Source organism: Lactuca virosa, chromosome 8 (assembly GCF_052849685.1).
Source record: "Lactuca virosa cultivar CGN04683 chromosome 8, Lactuca_virosa_CGN04683_v6, whole genome shotgun sequence".
NCBI lineage: Eukaryota > Viridiplantae > Streptophyta > Magnoliopsida > Asterales > Asteraceae > Lactuca > Lactuca virosa.
The window spans coordinates 229,782,668-229,804,969 of record NC_136433.1 but is presented as its reverse complement, the minus strand read 5'-3'; the positions used below and the strand labels follow the sequence as shown (position 1 = coordinate 229,804,969).

The following is a 22,302-nucleotide window of genomic DNA, read 5'->3' as shown; positions in this document are numbered from 1 at the left end:
TTTTGTCTAAGTAAGAACTCTCTTGTATAATGACTCCCTATCCAAGCATAAGTGACCATGCACCCTAACTTGTAGTTCCTTGCACATTTGTGGACTGGCTTTAAAGACTTAATTTGGAAGCTTGATTCATCACTCATCCAAGATGCCCACAACCTGAATGAGCACTCACCCTTGCAACACTTAACCAACAATCTTTTCCTATCATTTTTCTCAAAGCAAAGTTGGTACCCATTCACAACAGCATAGTTGCATAACATTGATTTTAATTGAGATGGATCTTTGAACCTCATACCAAGTATTGGGATCTGCTTTTTCCATGGAACTAACTCATTAAAAATGGAATGTTGTTGAGTTACATTGGCATCCTCTTCATGTCCATCATCATCATCTATGTTGTTATCATTTCCCTCTTCCTCTTCGCCACATAATCTATTTAGAAATTCATCACCCTTTGTCCTATTCACAGTGACTATGTCCTCATTAAAGTCCACATCCACATCTGTTAGGTTATCAATTTCGTCCTCATTCTCACCACCATCAATGCAAGAATCATCTCCATCCTCCTCTTCTATTTCAGAGCCAAACCAATCTTCTATTCCTTGACCATCATGGTCCACATACATACAAATTTTACCATCTGTCCCATATGCTTGAAAAATGAAACCATCATAGTCTTCATCATTAGCGATAGCAGTTATCCCAGATATTAAGGGCTTACCTGGTTCACAATAGTATAACTTCTTTATACTTTCTTGCATGAACCGTTCGAGAAAGGTGATACATTCACCGTATGTCATTCCAGAAAAATCGTGATCATTGAAAGTGAAATTGATACCATGGTTATACGAGAAAGGATTTCTAAGAAAAACACCTTTGAAGTTCAGCTCCACTATAGGGTGGTGTCCATCAGGGTTTGGCGTCGAGCTAGACATTGTGGGTTGGTTGACTGCTCACTGACTTCGATCGGAGAAAATGACTTCGAACCCTAGGTTTAGTGCTTCGTATTCACTGTAAGATGAGAAAAAGAAAGAACGAAGAAGGAGTGTTCCGGCTAAATAAATGTGTTTATTTTGACCTCTAAATCCTACATGGATAAAATAAATGAATTATATTATGTAAACTTATTCCACGTAAGCAATATCACCGGTTGTTCCGTTTACCGGGTGCATAAGGGGGTAATTAGCCGGTAGTTACTAACATTAAGGATCAATTGAGCACAAAAAAAACTTTAGTGATTAAATGTGCAAATTGACCAAACATTGATGTGCTACAGTGTCAAAAACCCTACATAAAAATAACCAAAGAGCTTCTAGCCCAGCGGTATCAGGTGGTGGCCTCCCTCCTTGAGGTCGAGGGTTCAAGTCTCGTGGTGGACATAGGTAGAATTAGGTGTTAGTTTAGGAGTAGATTATAATATTTATATTTGCCGGTTCAAAAAAAACATACATAAAAATAAGCATGTAAAAGATTACGTTTTTTTTAAGTTAACGAATTAATATTGTCAAGGAAAATCAAATTATGGATACTACGAGGATAAACACAAAAGTCTATAACATAGAGGAGGTCGTGATATTTTACAAAGTTCGGAAGTCAAAGTAACATTTGAAAAAGCAGAGACGTGGAAAATGTCATTTTACAAAGTTGAGTGATGCAAATGTCGATAGTAAATATAAGGGTCAAAGTGACATTTTAAAAGGTAGAGTGATGAGAATTATTTTGGCAGTGCAAATTGTAAATTTTTTTTATCAAATTAGGAGATAATTCCTAATAAAAATAAATCGTTACAAAAGCTATTAAAATAAAAATCCATCTTTAATTAAGTTATATTTGAAATAATCTGCATCACAGGGTGATGTTCATTTTCCTAAGTTTAGTCTAATTTGGATGATTCCGAAACTAGATAGTTATGTAGATTGTAAATTTCGCATTTTTTCACTAGTTCAAATTACACCGAAGTTACTATTTTATAGGTATTTCGATTTTGATTAAAAAAATAGCACATTACACCATGTCACATACAAAGCAACTGAAAAAAAAGGTGTCACAATTGGACCCAAAAAATCAATAAAGTGATGTGTTATTTGGGAAAAAGAATACGATATGAAAATAGAAAAAGTGATAAAATAGTGATTTCGATGTAATGCACTGATACACTAGGATACATCCATTTTTTATATAATATATGCAAGTTTTTATTTAAAGCATCATGCAACGCACAAACACATGATCGAGTAATAATAATAATATATATATATATATATATATATATATATATATATATATATATATATATATATATATATATATATATATATATATATATATATATATATATATATTAAAAAATTACAAGAGACTTCTAAACAAATCTGAGATGGATTTTTTTTCCACATATAATGGTGTTGCCACATGAGTTGTAGGTTGGTTATGGAATGTCATAAAATAAATAACACCAAAAACATTTTTAGACAATTTAGAGCTTATGACATAAATAAGCAACAATTTTATTATTATTTTCATGCCAACAATAAAATGAAACTGTAAATATCAATAAAGGACAACAAACTTTTATTATTTTTTAAAATTGCAAACGTTTACTTCGACAAGAAGACACTAATTTGAGAGTTTATTATCAAGAAACACATCATGTTTACTTGAACAGTTTTAAAACATTTAAAAAAAATAATGCGACAAAAAAATATATATTATATCGTTCATTATATTATGATTACAGAATAATTAATTAATGATCTATACAATGTTAATCTTTTAAAATTATAAGTTACTGTATAATTTGCATTTTTTTTCTTAACTTCTAATTTGTCTGTTTGTCGTTTACATAATACGAATTACAACTGTAGATATTTTGTAATTACTTTGTTTTTCCTGTTAATAAGAAATGTTTTGAGCAATTTAATAAAACTAACTGTTTAACTAATCTAAACTTAAATTGATTTGTTAGCCCAAAAGAAAATATTAACTCACAATGTTAAATTGATCGAAACACCCGGTCGAAATGTAAATCATAAGAATTTATGGTTTCTCGCATCCTTATTACTTTTTTATACAAAAATATTTCTTGCTGTGATTCTATACAGTGAGATCCTATCAAGTAAATCTTCTTCACATAATTTATATAATTGTATGGATGTTGAGAGAAACTTATATCAATTTCCCATGTTTCTGGTAAAGAGTTATTTTTCCAGCAACCCCTCACACTATGGCAACTGTAAGTTGCCTTGTGATGATTTTGGCTTCACAAGGAACGGAAGTTTTATTTCTTGTGGGGTATTTTCCGGGGTCACCTCTTTGAAAGGTACTTCGAAAACAAGAGATTGATATAAACAAACCTCGTCTTCTTTGCAGTAGTATACCTGGAGAATATGTACATTCATTAAGGCATTGTACTTTTTTTTTTTTTTTTTAAGGACATTGTAGTTTGAAAATTCTACCCAACTACTATATTGAAAATTGGTTTGTAGGTTATTCAAAGTACAATGATATAATAGGATGATATGAAAGTAGGAATTGCATACCCATACCTTACAATTAACCCTACCCACGGTGGGTGAAGGAGAGGATCTTTTAAAATGTAAAATGGCAGTTCCATCTGCACTTAGATTCCCATCCAAAGGATCAACAACTGCTGCATTTTCAGGTTCAATTTCAACACTAAACTTGGAACGTGCTTCCTGCGTATTATTTATATTACAACTAAAATCACTTCATAAAAGTAAAGTCATGAATATTAGACAATGAAAAACAACAAATCTAAGATCCTTTTTCTTTTCTTTTTTCTCCCATCTGAATAGATAATGTTTAAGTCTACTTTCATAGACTTTGTCTATTAAGCTATTCTTTCTGTATTAAGTCAAAAAGAAACAACACCTATCAGAGAGAGAGAGAGAGAGAGAGAGAGAGAACCTTTGAGAAATGATAACCTTCAGGCACAGATATTTGAAGAGTTAAGTCACCCTCATTGGAAGAACCACCATCAACTACAATTGTTTGTGTGTCAGCTGAATTTCGTTTTCTAAGGCGAATTGGAGATCTTGATTTTGGTGCAGGAGGCTGAACTCCTTTTAGCTCAAGTGTAACAAGTTCAGCATCTTCTTTGTTCAGATCCAAATATCTAATCAGACTGTTGTTTGTATCAGCTATGAATAGTTTCCCTGAGAAATAACAATAAAAACTTTAATATTGTGTACTGTGATACTATGCACTGTGTATTGTGTTAACTGTAATCACCTGTATCAGCCTCAACAATGCCTGCGGGTTCTGACAGCTGGAAAATTCAACAAAATGAATAACTCGTGTGGTTTTAATTTTAAAATATATACAAATAAAATTTAAATTACTAACCTGAGCTGATAAAGCTGATCCATCTTTAAAGCCAGCTTTCCCAGTGCCAGCTATTGTACTTACTCTTTTAGTAGCTGGATCTAGCTTTTTAATCTGTAATACATGTAAATATAATAATCATAAATCACTCTAAACAAAACATCACCTTTTATCAAAATATGAAAATACTAATCTCCATCAATGAAAGTATGTTGCATTGAACAGTTTTTTTTTTTTTTTTTTTTATAAAGTTGTATAAGCTGAAAAATGAAAGTACCTTGTGGTTATAAGAATCTGCCACATAAATTTGACCATCTTTTCCACATAAGACACCCAACGGGTGTTGAAGGAGTACTTCAGAACCAATTCCATCACGATCTCCAAACTAAAAATTAGCAAGAAAGCTGAGCAAACCCTAATTTTATAATATCAGGGAAAGATTTTCTAAAATTTATGGAAGATATACATACCTTGAACAAATTGTCTGAGAACACTGGATCACCACCAACTAGTAGTCTTGATCCTCCTGTTGTAAGATTGAGTGCTCTAATTGAGCTACTCTCACTATCAGCAATATATGCCTCTTTCACATCTGCAACACAGCCAATTCACCCATAATTTAGACTAAGATTAAATCTTGTTTGAAATGATAAAAACTGTTGTCGATAAAATGTGCACTACTTTGAAAAAAGAGTCTAGTTATTCATAGAGCTCATAAAGTCTAAATTATTGAAATTTGGAATGTGACTTTAACTGTAAATAATTACCTGGTGATAAAGAAAGCCCGGATGGTTGTGCAAACGATGTTGTTGAAGAGCTGTCTCAATTTAAAGAAAAAAAAAGATAACTGGAGATGAGAAGCTTTACGATTAAAAAGATAACTCAAATTAATGATATAACTAAGATAAGGTTAAAACATGCTTTTATCTATTTGTTTTTTACAGAAGTCTACTTTCATTTCTTTGTATTACAACATTGTACTTTGAAAAATCAACCCAATTATAGCAGTCTACTTTCAGATAAATAAAAGTATGTTGCTATTTCTTGCATTTAAATTTTAGGCCTAGAAGATATGTTTAAATTTTAAAAACACATTGGAAATCTCTGCATATTACCTTGAACCATTTAAGTTTCTTTCATAACCATCTCCACTGAAAGCTCTTGTAACTCCATCAAGAGTATTATGCTCCCAAATTTGATGTTGACCAGCCATTGCAATGTACACACTCTGATTTGCAGGCTCAAAGCACACATCCCAAGGAGAGTTTAAAAGCTGAAAATTAATAATTATAATAAATTTTCAGTTTTTTGATCAAATAAAGTAATAAAAATGCATTTCTTGGAAATCTATAGGAAATTTGATATCAAAAGTGAGAGAAATACCTGAGTGGTTCCTTTTCCTCCTCCTTTATAGTCTGAACCTTTGGTGCCATTTCCAGCTAAAGTCTGCACATCCTCGTTTACAAAATCAATCACCCTACAAAACCATAAATATGTGGCATTGAAGAACATATTTAAAATTTTAAATTAGTGCGCAACATATTGTCAAGTAACATTTAATAACATTATGTTACAAAAACAACAATGTACATTCACTCCATATCTAATTTGATCACTCATTACCAAAACCATCCAACTCTCGAAACCAGTTTTAACAACATTATGCCACGTCATCATTTTTAAAAGTTTCTCAATCAAATTTCAACACTACCTCAAAGCATGGTTCTCAGTATCTGCAACATATAGTAGATTTTTCGTGGCATTGTACGCCAGACCCTACAAAAACATATAAACCAATCACTCTTTGCTATTTATTTATTTTTCCACCCCTTTTTGGAAATACATTAGATATGTAAATATAAATATTACATATAATAAAATGACATGTGATGTGAGAGATTGACCTGTGGGCGATTGAACATTGCATTGTCAAAGTTGCCATCACGTAGACCTTCTTCTCCACTACTCCCAACTTGAACTATAAAATTCCCATCTAAATCAGTTACCACCTGAAAAGACAACACTGATTTGTTACACAAAGGGTATTAATGTCAAAAATTTTAACACTGGTTTTTTATTGTGATTGAGAAGAGAAAAACATACTATTCGGTTATGGTTACTGTCTGAAATGAAGAGTCGTTTGTTGAAGATATCAACTGCAAGTTTACCAGGAAACTTGAGTGGTGATTTTAACAACCTAGGATCATTGTCCTTCTCCAAAGTCAAAGGAATTGCTGTGTTGACCAACAAATTTCTTCTACCATAATATAACAGAGCTGCCTCCACCAAATCATCAAGATCCTTTTACAGGTCATGCAAACATAGTGGAAAAAAAAAGCATATCTTATTTTCCAATAATTATTATAAAGAAATTGTAACTTTAGAGTTTTTAAAGTGTAAGTCCATACCTTTCGTCGGCCTTCACCTGCCAGCTGTGCAAGGAGCTTACCAGTGGGCCCAATAATAGCAAATGTGGGCCATGAACTTATACCTAACTCTCGCCACATATACATATCTCCATCATTAACTACCTGGTATAGAGGAAAAATTATAACACAATCGTATCCTTATATTCTTTCTCATTGTGTGTTTGACTTGCATTGGACTGGGACTGAGACTGATGTCAATGGGAAAAGATTTTTGTTCCAACCAAAAAGACGTGAATGCCCTCCTCATCCTCATTGATGAAAATAGCCCAATCCAGTCAAAATGTAACCTAAATGACAAATAGACAAATTAAATTTTAAAAGCTTACTGGATGAGTTATTCCATAGCGCAATACAGCATTCCTAATTGCTTCCAAGTCTTTCTCATTATCAAACTTTGCAGAGTGCACTCCAATCACAGTGAACTACAAAAGTATGAGAAATAGCAACCAACTTAAATTCAAATACTTGTTGACATGTGCCTCTAACTGAAGAAAGAGGTTCACACTTCATAAAAATGTTCTTGTTACAAATATGTTTATTCCAATGACCATTTTTTAGTTAAATATTTTGAAAACATCAGTAATATATCATCACAAACTTCTTTTTTAATGTCAATTTGATTGGATAGAAAATGAATCTGCAGAAACTTACTGGCATGTCTTTGTACTTTTTCTCCAAGAACTCCAAATCAGGGAGCACATGCATACAATTTATACAACAATAGGTCCAAAAATCCAGCAGAACCACCTTTCCTTTCAAATCCTGTAAAAAAGTAAGCTACTTTAACACTTTTGCTTAGTATTTTTCTTGAAATACTGTGATTACATACAGCCTCCATCATTATATATACTGCATCTAATCTAACCCAAAGTAGCTTTCACTTTTTTTACTGTTAATGTAAATCTTGTAGTTCCCAAATTAAAATCAATATTTAAAGTATTTCTATGAAATCTTGAAACAAACATTATCTTTTGAATGTCAGGAATAGAGTTTCTGAGATCTTGAAACAAACTTTATCATGTTGCATATGGTGGAATTGCAATATTATCACAGATAACAACTCTCTAAAAGACAAAAATAAACATAAACACCTGGAGTTCATTTTAAAATATCATTAATTAAGAGCAAGAACCATGTATTCTTTACCCTGCGCAGCTGAAGAGGAGCTGTGTTTAGCCAATCAAGTTTAGATGGAAACTCTGGAACCTTTGTTGCATTTTCCCTTAAAAAATATTTAAAAAAATCAGCATTTAGACTATTTAAGATGAGGAAATTCTAACAAATCAATGAAAGACACTATAACAAGCAAAAGGGACTCCTCATTTACCTGCTTTCTACATCTGATATATAATTAACAAATTGTTTGATTCTTGAAGAACGGGTTCCATCTGTATAACAATCAACAGATAATAACTCAGAATTAGAAGAAAAAAAAAATTAAAAACACACGAATTTCTTAAGGGAATTTAAAGAAACTATACTTGAAAACACCCCATTTCCAAAAAATATGCCTATCTTTTCTTTTGTTCCGAAAATGCCCCTCACTGAGCTTATTTTTCACCATAGGTTCATACCTTCTTTCTGCCCAAATGGTGGACTCTTGGTCCCAAATAACAAATTCCATATAGCCTTTGGAGATGCGTATTGCATAGCCTGCAATAACCACACAAATTTTCTAGGTCTATTTTCAAAGATGAGGATAAGAAGGGCATTCACGTCTTTTGCACAAACAAGAGATCGAGAGAAAGCCCCTGTCCCACCTTGTTGGGTGGGACAAGAAAACTGCAATTTTTGTCTCATTGACTTCAGACACAGTCCAAGTCCAATGCATGCCAAAAGCAATACCATGTCATGTATTGTGTAATAAATGGGGCCTTAATGTGCAGTTTCCCTTTAATGTCTGTATTTTTTTTATTGCATATCTCATACCTTCATGTTTGAAACTGTGAAATAAAGACAAGATAGTGCAATTCCCAAGCTTCCATATTTCAAAATGTTCCTCCTGGAACCCTGCAACCTGTTTATGGATTATTTTCTGCAACCTCATTAGTAAGACAAATCTGGACACAATCAACAAAAGCCTCATTTTACATATATAGTTTACCAGATTAAGTCATTTCCCCATTAAGTCAAAAAGAAACTTATGGTTGTAAAAGAGAAATTAATAAAACTGCATATGGAACTCTCTTACCCTCCAACAGAGAAGACCATATCATTAGTAGAATATGCATCTTGGAAAGATCCACCCTCTGTATTTTGCTTGAGCCCAGATGAGGTTTCTGAAGGATTGTTTGAATATTGAGAACCCTGCATCTTTGTATCTGCAATGTTCAGTAATCATGGACCACATAAGGCCAAATAGTTTAGGTATAAATACAAGAATTAGCAATGTACTTGCACTTATTTGTGTATTATAGCATCATACTTTCATTTCTTTCAGTTATAAAATTGTACCTTAACTTTTTTCTCTTATTAAGGCATTGGACTTCAAAGATCTACCCAGTTATAGCAATGTACTTCTAATGTAAATTACTTTGAATTGGATAACATTGCTATAATTGGCAGATTTTTCAAAGTATAATGCTATAATAGTTTGAAAAAGTGCTATAATAGAAAGAAACGAAAGTAGGTTACTATTATAAACAAATCAATGAAAACACGTTACTGATTCTTGCTTATAACTCAAGAATTTATCGCATCATTCACTGTCTCCTAATTAAAAACAGCTATGAAAATTATCATATGACTGAGACAATCTAACAATGAAAAATCATGTAATCCTCAAGAAAACATCAATATCAAAGAACATCCATTACAAAAGCATAAACAAGTTGTGTTTGTTCGATTAGCACTGTTTCAAAGTGTTAATGATTTGAACTAAAAAAGAAGTTACAATATCAATTTATAGTACTACATACTACTGTAACTAGAGCCACCACCAAGAATCTCTTGAAGTGAAATATTTCCAATATTCTTTCTGATTAGTGATGGTTTGGCTTCCTTTAAGGTATCTTCAGACAACGTTGTTGTCACAGCTATGCATCTGCAATCAAAACAACCACTCAATCTTATACAATAGATAAAAGAAAAAAACTTATTTAAACTAATTTTGCACTACTCTAAGAGTCTGCTTATTGTGTGAAAACAGTGCTACAACACTTACCTCATTTGTGCAGCTTTTGCAGCTTGCACACCAGCTAATGCATCTTCAATTACAATACACTGGAAAAATAAGTGAATGAATGTTAAATTAATTTGCAGATAAAATCAAGCAATCAATTTATGAGGTTGTAAAGACTTGAATATACTTTTTAGTTTCTTTTAAAATTGCATAGCATAAGTGAATACCTCACTTGGGGGGACATTCAAAGTTTTTGAGGCAGATAAGAAAATGTCAGGAGCAGGTTTCAGGTTTTCAAAAGCATCAGCAGAGACAATAGCATCAAACCTGAAAGTGAGATTAAGATTAATACTAGTTATGTGAAAATGAAAATTCTAATGAAAAGTGAAAAGACTTATTACATTGACAATGGTAAGCCAGCAGCAGCTAAGTTTGCATCAACTTTAATTCTGTCAGCACTAGATGCAACTGCTACTTTGAGACCACTGTTTTTACACTATTAAAAAAATCATATTAGAAGATAATACTAATATATTAAACTTGTATTTGTTAGTCAAGATTCAAGAATACCTCAGTGATAAGTTCAAGCGCACCAGGAAAACCTATTCCAGAATTTGGTTTTGCATACTACAAAAAGTATCAACAATTTTGGAATCAACTAAAAAGTTATCCACTTTTGAACTTTAAAGAAGAAAATGATAATTTTATTATTTTAAGTCTGTTTGAAGAGAGAAGGTGATGTAGTTAAATCAACCTTATCTAGATAGATCTCAAAAAAACGCTTTTTAGCTGTCTCAGTGTTGAAATCTGCAACACCCTTTACAGAAGCAACACCACCAAGGAAGTTTGCTTCACCTGGTTCGAAAATTTTAAATAAATAAATATAATAAAAATTCAGGGATCAAAAAGTTTAGGAAATGTAAAAGACAAGTTTAAAATCAACAATATGTAGAGTTCAAAGTCAAAAGTAGCAAAAGTTTATCATTGAAGTCATAGGCTGCCTGTAAATGTATGCTACATCCTTGGTTGTATTTAAATCCATTTAGATATTATGGTTCTTCAAAATAAAATTGATAAAGATAATATTTCTTACAGCCCAAAAAATGCAACTTTTGCCTGTGGATAAATTCAACTGTTAATTAAATAAATTTGAGATTCTATTCGACCAAAATGTCAACACTTTCTAATTAGTGCAATACATAGAAAATTAACTTTAGAATGAAATTAAATTAGTGGAAAATTTCTGCAATCTTCCTTTCCTTTTGATAAAGAGGAAATCACAATAAATAGCAACATACTTTTACTTGATTTCTAGTTTGGTCGTTCTCTTAGAAAACTTTAGTGAAACTATTGCACTTTTCAGAATGATTATTTTGAGTAATTTTGACCAAAATTACTAAAAACCAATATACTTTTCATATTTGATTATTTAGGGCGATTCAATGATGAGTGAGGTGGAATGGTTTTTATAGTAATTGATGAAAACTGTATGGTTTTTGCAACAATCTTTTTAAGTACATTGACGAATTTATAGCACTAGTGGTTTGCTATTGATTGGAAGTTTCCATTTAATAACATATGATCATTTAAACCTATAAAACCATACAGCAAAACAAATGATGGACTTCGAGACCAATTAATGTAGCTACTAAAATACAGCAGATGCATAGATGGAAAAAGGCTAATGAGTAATGATCATCCATAACCTCCTAATTAATTTGAATACAATGATGAAAAGCAGAACCCTTACCGGTACCCATGAATGGCACAAAATCTTCGACAGTAACCTGAACCCCCATTTCAGCAAACACATCAACGGCGGCCAACCTTGACGCCTCTTCACTGTTGCACAATACTCCATCCATGTCAAACAGAACCGCAGACACTTTTCCCCAATCACTTCCGACATTCTCCGCCACGTTCACATCTTCCTTTACAGACGCCCTCACCATCAATCCTGAACTTCTGGTTCCACTGCGCGAGAGTACAATCACTTTCGACCGCCATTGGAGAAGAAAACTAGGCTGACAGAAGGATCTTGAGCTCGCTAACAAGCTTCTGAACTGTGATTGAGATTGAGAAGAAGATGAATAAAGTGGATTCGCTAACAATTTCAAGGCCATTGGGTGTGTTGGTGGTGAGTGGCGGGGAGGGAGGTGTGAGTTTGGATCAAGTGTTCATGAAGTTATGGTTTAAAACATTTTTGTGAAATTTCAAAATGGTCACTCACCTATCGGTAATCTTTCAAACTAATCCTCCAATAACAAATCATGACAACTTACTCACCATTTTAATTTTTTGGAATAGATATTGTCAAAGATTCTAAATTATCTACAAAATATAAGAAAATCAATTGAATAGTGATAGATAAAACATAAAAATAAGAGGCAACGATTTGTTTATAAGTGATAGTTGTTGTAGATGTCAATTTATTAGTTATTTTGTGATATTCCTACCATAAACATACTAATGACATTAAAACTTAGTATGAAAAAAAGGGGTTTGACAACATAGGTGAGAACCAAAACAAATGAAAAAAATATGTTGTTATTCCGTGATCTTAGCAAATAAATGAATGACCTGAATAGAATATTTGTTCTAATATTGTTATATGTAACAAAATTTGGTAACGCATATGAGATTAATAAAAGAAGTATGTTGTTATTTAAGAACTTTAACTCATTTCTTAGTTTACGTTGACTAGCATTTTGAAATATGTTGAAGCCATCATTTGTTGAAATAGATTCGATTTGATAGACATTTTTCATCCAAATATTGTACCCATTATTGGCTTGTCCATGGTTTTTTGTTTACTTTTACTTAGTCCAAATAGTTTATGTGAGTTTAAACATGATTATAAGCAATTCTTGTAATATGAATTGTTTCTTAGTTGCCTCGTTAATAAACTATTTCAAAACACAACCAACCCGAGTCATATTTGCATTCATGAGCCGTCTCTTATTTTCCATTCATATTTGCATTCATGAACCATCTCTTATTTTCCATACGATCTTAGCGAAGTACCGCACAATGTTTGTACATAACTTTTTGTTGAAGAAACAACTATATTAACATGATTTGCTTCTATGTGGTATTTCCACTTGACAGATCCCCACATTACAACAGCAACAAAAATACTCAATTTCCATATGTTGTGGGGTAGCGATAAAGTCTTATATCCACCTAAGGACTCTTCCACACAATGTTTGTGCATAATTTTTCATTATCATTTATAAAATTTAACAAAGTTATTGCACTCTTTAAAAAAAAGACCACAAAACCCTAATAAGTCTCGATACACCGCCATCAACTCATCACCAAAAATCCTTGCAAGAACACTTCCCATTTCTAAAATGATGAAACCGTAAACGATCCCTAACAACTACATCCCTCTCATATACCCTCGAAACGATCTTAATAGCCGAATGACAATCCTCACACATCCTTAAATTTTTCGTTACCCTAATCGGTGTTCCTGGCTTCGTGCTAATCAAACCAAACGCTATACCAAGCTTTTCACTATGCCGCCATAGCGTGGTTTCCTTTTCATCCTCATCAATATCAAACAACACCTCACTCGTTTTCGGGACATAACCTTCTACCCCTAATTTCACAATCATCTCATCCACCATCGCATAAATCTCTCGTGTTTTCGGGTGATCCGATTCCCCAATTTTAAACTCGTGAACAACACCGTCCAAGTCAATTGTACTTTTCCCGGTAGTTGTTTTCACGCCGTTTTCTTTCATCAACACTCGCAGTCTCTCAACATCCTCCCATCTCCTAGCTTTTGCGTATATGTTCGATAACAACGCGTACCGACCACCGTTTCGTGGGTCCATTTTGATCAAAATTTTCCCGATTCGCTCACCAATGTCAACATCTCCGTAAACCCTACAAGCACCCAAAAGTGCACCAAAAACCGCAGGGCTCGGTGTTATTGGCATGTTATGTATTACCTCCTCGGCTTCGGTTAACCGTCCGGCTCGACCTAACATGTCAACCACGCACCCGTAGTGCTCCACCGTCTGCTCAATCCCAAATACTTCTTCCATTTGGTTGAAATATTGCAAGCCCACATCGTCTAACCCTCCATGAGCACACGCGTTTAGTAATCCGACAAATGTGATTTTGTTGGGCTTTAACCGTTCTTTCTTCATTCGTGAGAAAATATCGATAGCATCGTTTGCCCTACCATGCATCGCGAGCCCTCCGATCATGGCATTCCATGAAGATATTTCTTTAGTTTCCATTGTCTCGAAAACATCCCATGATAGATCAAGGCGTCCTAATTTCGCATACATATCGATGAACGCAGTCCCTAAAACCGCATCTAATTCGATATAATTTCGCCTAGCGTAGCCATGGATCCATTTCCCTTGATCAAGAGAACCTACATTTGCACAAGCTAAAGCCACACTCGAAAGAACAAACTTTTTCGGCTTAATTTTCGCCTTTTGCATCATTCGGAAAACCTCCAATGATTCCTTGAAACACCCGTTTTTGTTATACCCATCAATCATAGCACTCCATGAAATCTCATCTCTCTCAGGCATCTCATCGAACATCTTTCGAGCAGCTTCTACCATACCACATTTAGCTAAACCAGAAACCATTGCGTTCCAAGAACCAACGTTCTTTTTCGCAGGGGAATTAAACAAAACAATGGCGGATTCAATCTCTCCACATTTCAAGTACCCGTCAATCATAGCGTTAAAACAGATAACATCTGATTCGCTGTAATCAAGTATCATCCGAGCTTCAGTTAAACGTTCAAACGACGAATACATCTGAATTCCAGCGCTTTTCACGTACCCATCTGCCATAAACCCATTTTTCACCACATGACAATGAATCTGACCACCTTCTTCAACAGATTTCACAGCCATACAAGCTTTAAACAGTATCGGATACGTGAATTTGTTCGGCTTTGAATCCGAAACCACCATTTTCAAATAAAACAACAGAGCCAAACAGGGGTTGTTGTCGAAGCACGCTTTGATGACCGAGTTCCACACGAAAACATTCGGGTTAGGAACTTGATGAAACACTTGAATTGAGGAGTCGAAAGTGTTGAAGTATGGATATGAGTAGCTTTTGATTAAAGAACCAGAAACGTAATGATCTTGAAAGTGATTGGTTTTGAGGATTAGAGCATGGGTTTGTTTGAGATGTTGGAGAGACGTGGTGCATTTGGTGGTTAGGAGATTTAGTAATGATTTTTGGGTGATTGCTTCGTTGAGATTGTTGGATGGGAGGTCACACGGCAGCTCGGTGGCAGTGGCGGTGGTCATGCTTTACCGGCGAGTTTGTTGGTTATGGCTTTTTGTTTCGTTTGCATATAAGTGGATAAGATGTTGGGTTACGGACATCTGCATCGGAAGCATCAGTCTATTGTAGGGCTGTGATTAAATAATTTTCATATAAGAAAAAGTAAATGCAAAGATAAACTATTTAAATTTAAAGTTACATATGGTACATGTAATTTGCTTAGTATGTATATTCGGTTCTTAATTTATTTTTTTAATTTAAGATCGTCTCCTTATTTTTGGTTTCGGATTTCATCACAATATATTACCTTTTATTATAAACTATTGCATTTTTATTATTTGTTTATTCATTTCATTGTTTATTTCTTTTATCGGACCCAAATATAATTATATATTACCTCACCCACTCCTGCCCCTGGCAACTTACCCCACCTCGTTTACCCCGGACAACCACCACTACTAAGAGCATCTACAATGGGGGTTTAATAAGAGTTGAATAGATGATCACTAGGATTGAATAGAAGTTTAATGGAGTGTGAGTGATGATATGGATGAGAGTTGAATGAGAGAGTTGCATGATCGTTGAGTGGTTCAATGGATTTAATCTTTTCTTTTTCAATTAAATTTCAAACCAAATATTGAAATCCATTAAACTTTGTAGGGCTTAATGGAGTGTGGATGTTAAAGAGTATAGTTGAACAAAAAGTGAAATGTTGATGTGACAATGATATGACAATCTATTGAACTCCTTAGAGTTCAATAGATTGTGGATGCCCTAACCTTCAGGAATCATCATTGGGAAACCACCAATCACCGTAAGTAAACATGATGAAACCAAATTTAAAGGTATCAAATTTGCAACCTAAAAGTTGATAAAATCAAACCTGATGAAACCAAGTCTGAAAATTTCCCAAAATCAAACCAAACCAGGAAACTCATAGACTTGGTAAAATTAAACCTGATGAAATCAAAATACTTCACCCCTCACAACCTCCCAAAATCAAACAAGAAAATTTCCAAGATCAAACCTGATGCAAATTTGATATTAAATCGATAAGCTCGTCAAGTTTGAAATCAATTTTTTTTCAACCTTTGGTGATTCATGTAAGAAATTTATAAGTTGTGAGAAATATAACTGAAAATCAATCTTGTTTTACGATTTTCAGAATCAATGTGAGCAAGCTTTAGAGGATGGGTCTTAGTTTTGTTGTACATAAGTTCTGAGAAATCAATTTGTGAGTTAATCTTTCTTACACGAACGTAGCGTTGGGGACGACGGGCCATCCCCTATGGTTTGGGATAAATTGTGCAGTTTGTCCATATCTCTTATTTTTCATTTGAATTGTCTCTTTGATATTTTTGGAGTGGTTTTCATCCCTAATGTAAAATGACTATAATACCCTTAATTATTTCCTTTATATATATATATATATATATATATATATATATATATATATATATATAAAACAAGCTTTTATTATTTATAATATTAAGAAATGGAATGTAGCTTTATAAACAAACAAATCCAAAAGACTTGCAAGCATCATATAATTTTACTTTTAAATAAACAAGTATGTTTAATGATAGAGTACTCATATTAACATCTAATATCTTTTTATAGTATTATTGGATAATTAAATTTGGGTTTGTAGTGCCAAATTGCTAATAATCATCATCGAAACAATTCATTGACTGAATTTTCTATAATATGTGGTATTGGATTTTTGTGCGATCAACGACAATTTGATAAAATAGTCCAATATAAAGTTTTTTGTGTTGTCACCCTTTCTCCATTTGTGTGCATCTTCTAGACTCTTTGTAAGTCCTCAAACTTCAACCTTTTTATGTTCTCCTTTATAGTTCTAGGGTTTGGAGCATGTTTTGGTCCTTTTGGAGTGGTTTGAGGGATTATAAGAGATAAAGTTTACAACTTTATGGTTTCTCTATGTCCCTCAAGTGTTATATCTTATAGATTTGGAATTTTGTGGTAAGATGCGAACCATGCACCGATTTTGGGTCATATTGTTCCCTTTTTGACCTAGTTTGAAGAAGGGCATGCATGGGTCATTCATGTCCATAAAGTTTGGATTTTTATGGACCATTAGGGGTCCTAAAAGCATTCTGGAGAAGTTAGACTAAGGACCTTCGGGATTAAGTGCTTAATGGTTGAGTCTTTTCGATTGTTAGCCCTATGGAACCTAGGATTAGAGATTTTGTCCTTTTGGGTGGACTTAATGGATAAAGTTGAAACCTTTATCCTTCTAGACCATATTTCGGAATAGATATGAGCTTTAGAGCTCTTGGGGCTGATGGGTTTTGAGCATATCTACATTCCTATGTGATCATGCAACCCTAATTGCTTTGGATCTAAGTTTTTCTCTATTGAACATACAAATTGAATACCAAAGCAATAATCCTATATACTAGCATACAATTTCGAAATTCACATATGAAATAAGATTAGAAGATTACCTCGCTTGTTATAATGTAATAACAAGATAATCCTTGAAGTCCTTGACTCTTGAAAGCTTAGTGCCCCAAGTATTGCACCTCTAATGGAGTCACAAACACCCAATGAAAAGGATGAGTTAGAGAGACAAGGATTTTCGGCTAGGGTTATGTATTCTTATGCATAGCCCGAAAATCCCATGACATGGGGTTCTTTATATAGTTGTGGGTTTCTGGAGGAAACCCTAATTCCTGCTTAAGGCTTAAGCAGCCCATGTACTCCTCCTTATGAGGCCTTGGACGAAATATATAGGGCCTCCTAATAGGATTTCGTCCACTCCTAATTAAGGAGTCCAATAGCCCAATTCTGCAACTATCAGTGATTTGCAAAACAGCCCCTCCATTATTAATCAGTTCCTTTAATCCCAAAATTAATATCAAATTAATTTCTGATTAATCACTAATTAAGAATATGATTTCCAAATAATATATTAATCTTATAATATATTAATAAAACCATTTTGAGTACCAATTTATTATTTCACATAATAAGTTCTACTCTCTCCACTAGTCATCCTGTCAAGTTGCATGAGTGAAGGTCGACCAAAAGGACCATGCTACATATCAAATCAAGTACATACCAATTATAGTTATGGACTTAGACACCTAATCCAACAGTTTTGAATCCAGTGCCCACGACGTGGCATCAGGTCGCCACGTTGTGGCAACTGGGGTTGGGTCGATTGTTTTGTCCTGATCTGATGGCACGACGTGGCTAAGGATGGCCACGGCGTGGCGAGTTGCTAAAGCTAATATTTAACTGTTGACTTTGACCTTTGACCGTTGACTTTGAGGGTTGACTTTTGACTTATTATCTTGGGTCAAATATCTAGTTTTAGAATGTATATTAAGGGTCTTCCTTACATGTTTACCTAGGTGGCGTTTAGCAACGTTTTGAACCTTGTGAGCTTGTTGATTTAGAGTTGCGTTTCAAGGTGAGTCTCTTCACTGTACTCGTAGGTTGAAGGCACCAATGTCAGCCCACTGGATTATGTTTGTAGGATGCTAGTTGTATGTGTGATACTTGTATGTTTTGCATGTTGGGTGGGGCCCATGATGGGAGTTGGGGTGAGGCCCATTATACTCATTGGGTGGGGCTTGTTATGCGAGTTAGGGAGAGGCTTGTTATACTCATTGGGCGGGGCCCGTTATGCGGGTTAGGGCGAGGCCCGTTATACTCAGTGGGTGGGGCCCATTATGCGAGTGTAACATCCCAAAAATCAAGTTAAAATTTTTCAATTTCAAACCATACCAAAAACCATAATTGTTTACAAAACATAGTTCTCAAAAGTCAAATCATAAATCAGAGTATCCTAAAATTAAATCTCATAAAATCCAAGGAATGTGCACGATCAAGCCTTCATCTTTCCCTTATCCTCTGAAGTACCTGAAAACGTAACAATCAAATTGTAATCCAAAGCTTAGTGATTTCCCCCAAAGTACCACACACAACCATATAGATAACAGCATGCAAATATGAGTCTTCAGCCTGACTAGACCGCATCGCAAGGCCTACAGCCTATCTGGATCGCTCTTCGGGCCTTCGGCTTGACTGGACCGTATCTCGGGCCTTCAACCTATCCGGACTGCCCCGGGTATCTTGGCCTTCAGCACAAAGCAGGACCGCCTCAACCCAACAAACCATAACATGTCGACATATACAATAACAATCAATAACCAACAAGTACAAATAATCATATTGATCTATCAATCTAACACATACTCAGTGAACATAAATAATCATACAGATCTATCGGTCTATCGTATAACCAACATAACATCAATCCAATATACCAGGATACATAATCCATTGGGCCGACATTGGTGCCTTCGACCCACAAGTATAGTGAGGAAAACTCACTAGGAATGAAGAACCCCGAAATACTGACACGTGCTTCCCTTTCTGCACTGCTAGCTCCCGCGAATCCATTAATCACTAAAACCAGGTAAAATCTTAATCCACAGTCCAAAACCCTCAAGTTCGACCCAAAGTCAAACTTGGTCAAAAAGTCAACGGTCAACGGAAGTCATAGTCCAAGGCAGGTTGAGTACGCCCAACGTACTCCAACCCTACGCTCAACGTACACGATTCAAGCCCAGTACCCGCAATGTACTCCTAGGTACGCCCGATGTACTTATGTCCAAGACTACTCCTTTATATAGTGCTTAATCCTTTGAGACCTTTCTTCCAACACTCACATCCAATCCCCAAAGACATTCTAAATCCTAAAGTTTCCAACTTTATAATTTTGCATTGCTAGAAAGAGTCAAAATCCAAAACCATAACTCATCATGAGATTCTAAGCTTCCTAACACATGCATGAATGGAAGGAAAATATCAAGATTGCATTTTTATGACTTAACACCCTCAAATACACCTGGAAACTCACTTCACAAGATCTAGGACAACCCACACTCAAATGGACCAATTTGTGGGACAAAAAGGACATAACTTTAACACCTAAGCTAGATCTATCAATGAAGGCATAAAGGTACAAACTTTATACCTTCGAGAGATGAATGAGGGAGGAGAACTTCCAGATCCAAAGTTGTTTCAAGCTTCCACGCACTATCACCACCTTCTTATTCCTTCAAAGGCACCCAAAAACACACTCTTTAGTTCACAAGACTCAAACTAGGGCTAGGGTTTCAATGGAGGATGTTGGAGAAATGGAGGTTGGTAGTGGAAGAGGTTTAGAGGAGTTAAGGTGCTTAAATAAGGCTCAAAACCCCATATTTAGGGTTTGGTTTCTGATTGCGTACCCAACGTACTCTTCTAGAGGCGCGACTTCAAGATGTTGGTACGCCCAACATACCTAGAGTACGCTCAGCGTACTACCAATCTTCCAAATTCAACATAAATTTCAAAACACCACAACTTCTTCGATTCAACTCCAATTTTGGCATTATTTATATGCACTGAAAGGTATTGAAGAGCCCCACAATCTTATCTAGCTATTTTGGACTAATACGTCTCGAACAAAAATCTGTAATTCATATAAGAAACCAGGTCTATGACTCTTCCCTTTCCACCCTTTGGCCCAATGTACGATTCAAGGATTAGATCTCACAACTAAACAGCCTCCATAGCCTCTTTTCGTCCTTAAACCCCATACTTGCAAAAGGGTGTGAGTTTTGAGCCTAAAGGTGATTTTGGTGGCCATTATAGTGGATTTGCAAGAAGAAGGAGGTGGTGTCCAAGCTTTGAACGTGGGAAGAGGTTGAAAGTCCTGTATCTAGAGTATCTTGGAGAGCTTTTGAAGGTAAAAAGCTTACACCTTACTTATCCTTTTTGCCTGTTGAGTTAGGGTTTTCTAGAAGTCCATTTTTGAGTCCATAAATCGTCTCTTGTGAGTTTAGGAAACTCCAGAGGTTAGGGAAGTTAGATCTGAGGTTATTGGGCTTGGTTATAGCATAAAAATGTTAACTTGATGACTTTTATGGCTCCATGCATGAATTAAGACCTTTGGAAAGGTCTTAATGAGATAGGATGGGTTGTTGGTATCATATATGGCAAGTAATGGCATAAAGTTGCCATCTTTATGCCTTAGGACCTTAAAAAGAACCAAGATATGGGTTTTGGTCAGGGTGTCTTTATGCATTAAGCATTTGATGGAGTTTGAAGCAAGGCAACTTGTACGTTGGGCATACTAGGTTGTACGTTACGCGTACAACCCATAAGCTTAGTACGCTAAGCGTACTGAAGAGGTACGTTGGACGTACGCTTCCAGTGAGTCTTGGGCCTCCGACGGATCTTTGAGCCTTTTAGACCCTAATTGACTTTGGGCCTGGAATTTCTAGTGTAGTGGGCCGAATTTATTATTAGGCCATGGTTGGCATGATTGGGCCTTTTGGGCCTTGTGTCCCATTATAGTTTTGGACTTGGATGCTAGGCCCATTAATGAAGAAAGACTTTTGGACCTTATTGGGCCTTGTGGTGTCTTTTGGGTTTGGGCTATCTTTTGGGGCTTGGCTGATTGGGGCATTGTTGGGCCATCTGAGAATAAGTGTTTTGCTTTAGGGAAGCTATTGGACTTTAGGGTAAGGCCCATGTAAGAGTTGAGCTCAATTTGGAAAATTAGGCCATAAGTGCGCTTTGGATGATTATTGGATTGTGGGCCTTTATGGTTGAGAGTTTGGGCCTTAGTCTTAGATCAAACTAGGTGAGGGATAAATGGTCTTTTTACCCCATATATGGATTGTTGGATTAGGTTTGGAACCCAATGGTTAATTGGGTGCTATTTGTTTGATAGTGCGGGGATTGTAGCGGATCTGCAGTCAGAGAGTATCTGTGGTTTTCAGCTGTTCGAGGTGAGTCTTCTCACTATATACATGGGTCGAAGGCACCAATGCCGGCCCATTACTCGATATGTGGTCTTAATAGTTGATATGCAATGGTTTTTTTAGTTGGTATATGATGATTTATGTGGAATGCTAGTTGTCTCTATGATACTTGCATGAAAGACCGTGGGGGAGCCCATGGCAAATGGATATCAGACCATGGGGGGTCCCATGGCATTCTAGCTAAAGACCATGGGGGAGCCCATGGCATTCCAGGTAAAGACCATGGGGAGCTCGGGATGATTGAAGAGCACACACCACATGTTTCCGTATTCTGTGAATTACTCTGACT

The 22,302-nt window shown here is 35.2% G+C and overlaps 1 protein-coding gene and 1 pseudogene across 1 annotated transcript; both read right to left on the bottom strand.

Annotated features, from left to right (window-relative positions):
• Positions 1 to 2,994: 2,994 nt before the first annotated feature.
• On the bottom strand, positions 2,995 to 12,076 carry LOC145129888 (haloacid dehalogenase-like hydrolase family protein). The gene is made up of 28 exons (XM_079064720.1): positions 11,642 to 12,076; positions 10,646 to 10,746; positions 10,462 to 10,518; positions 10,293 to 10,387; positions 10,119 to 10,218; positions 9,934 to 9,992; positions 9,689 to 9,813; positions 8,962 to 9,091; positions 8,700 to 8,787; positions 8,345 to 8,423; positions 8,098 to 8,158; positions 7,917 to 7,992; positions 7,422 to 7,532; positions 7,097 to 7,192; positions 6,750 to 6,872; positions 6,445 to 6,642; positions 6,246 to 6,350; positions 6,053 to 6,117; positions 5,725 to 5,818; positions 5,457 to 5,614; positions 5,109 to 5,158; positions 4,812 to 4,933; positions 4,619 to 4,726; positions 4,363 to 4,455; positions 4,249 to 4,285; positions 3,925 to 4,172; positions 3,543 to 3,692; positions 2,995 to 3,374 (listed from the first exon to the last, which is right to left on the bottom strand). Exons 1-28 carry the CDS (start codon positions 12,012 to 12,014, stop codon positions 3,219 to 3,221), a joined length of 3,258 nt encoding a protein of 1,085 aa, XP_078920846.1. The 5' UTR covers positions 12,015 to 12,076; the 3' UTR covers positions 2,995 to 3,218.
• A 1,020-nt stretch (positions 12,077 to 13,096) lies between these two features.
• Positions 13,097 to 15,262, bottom strand: LOC145128445 (pentatricopeptide repeat-containing protein At5g66520 pseudogene; annotated as a pseudogene).
• Positions 15,263 to 22,302: the final 7,040 nt, after the last annotated feature.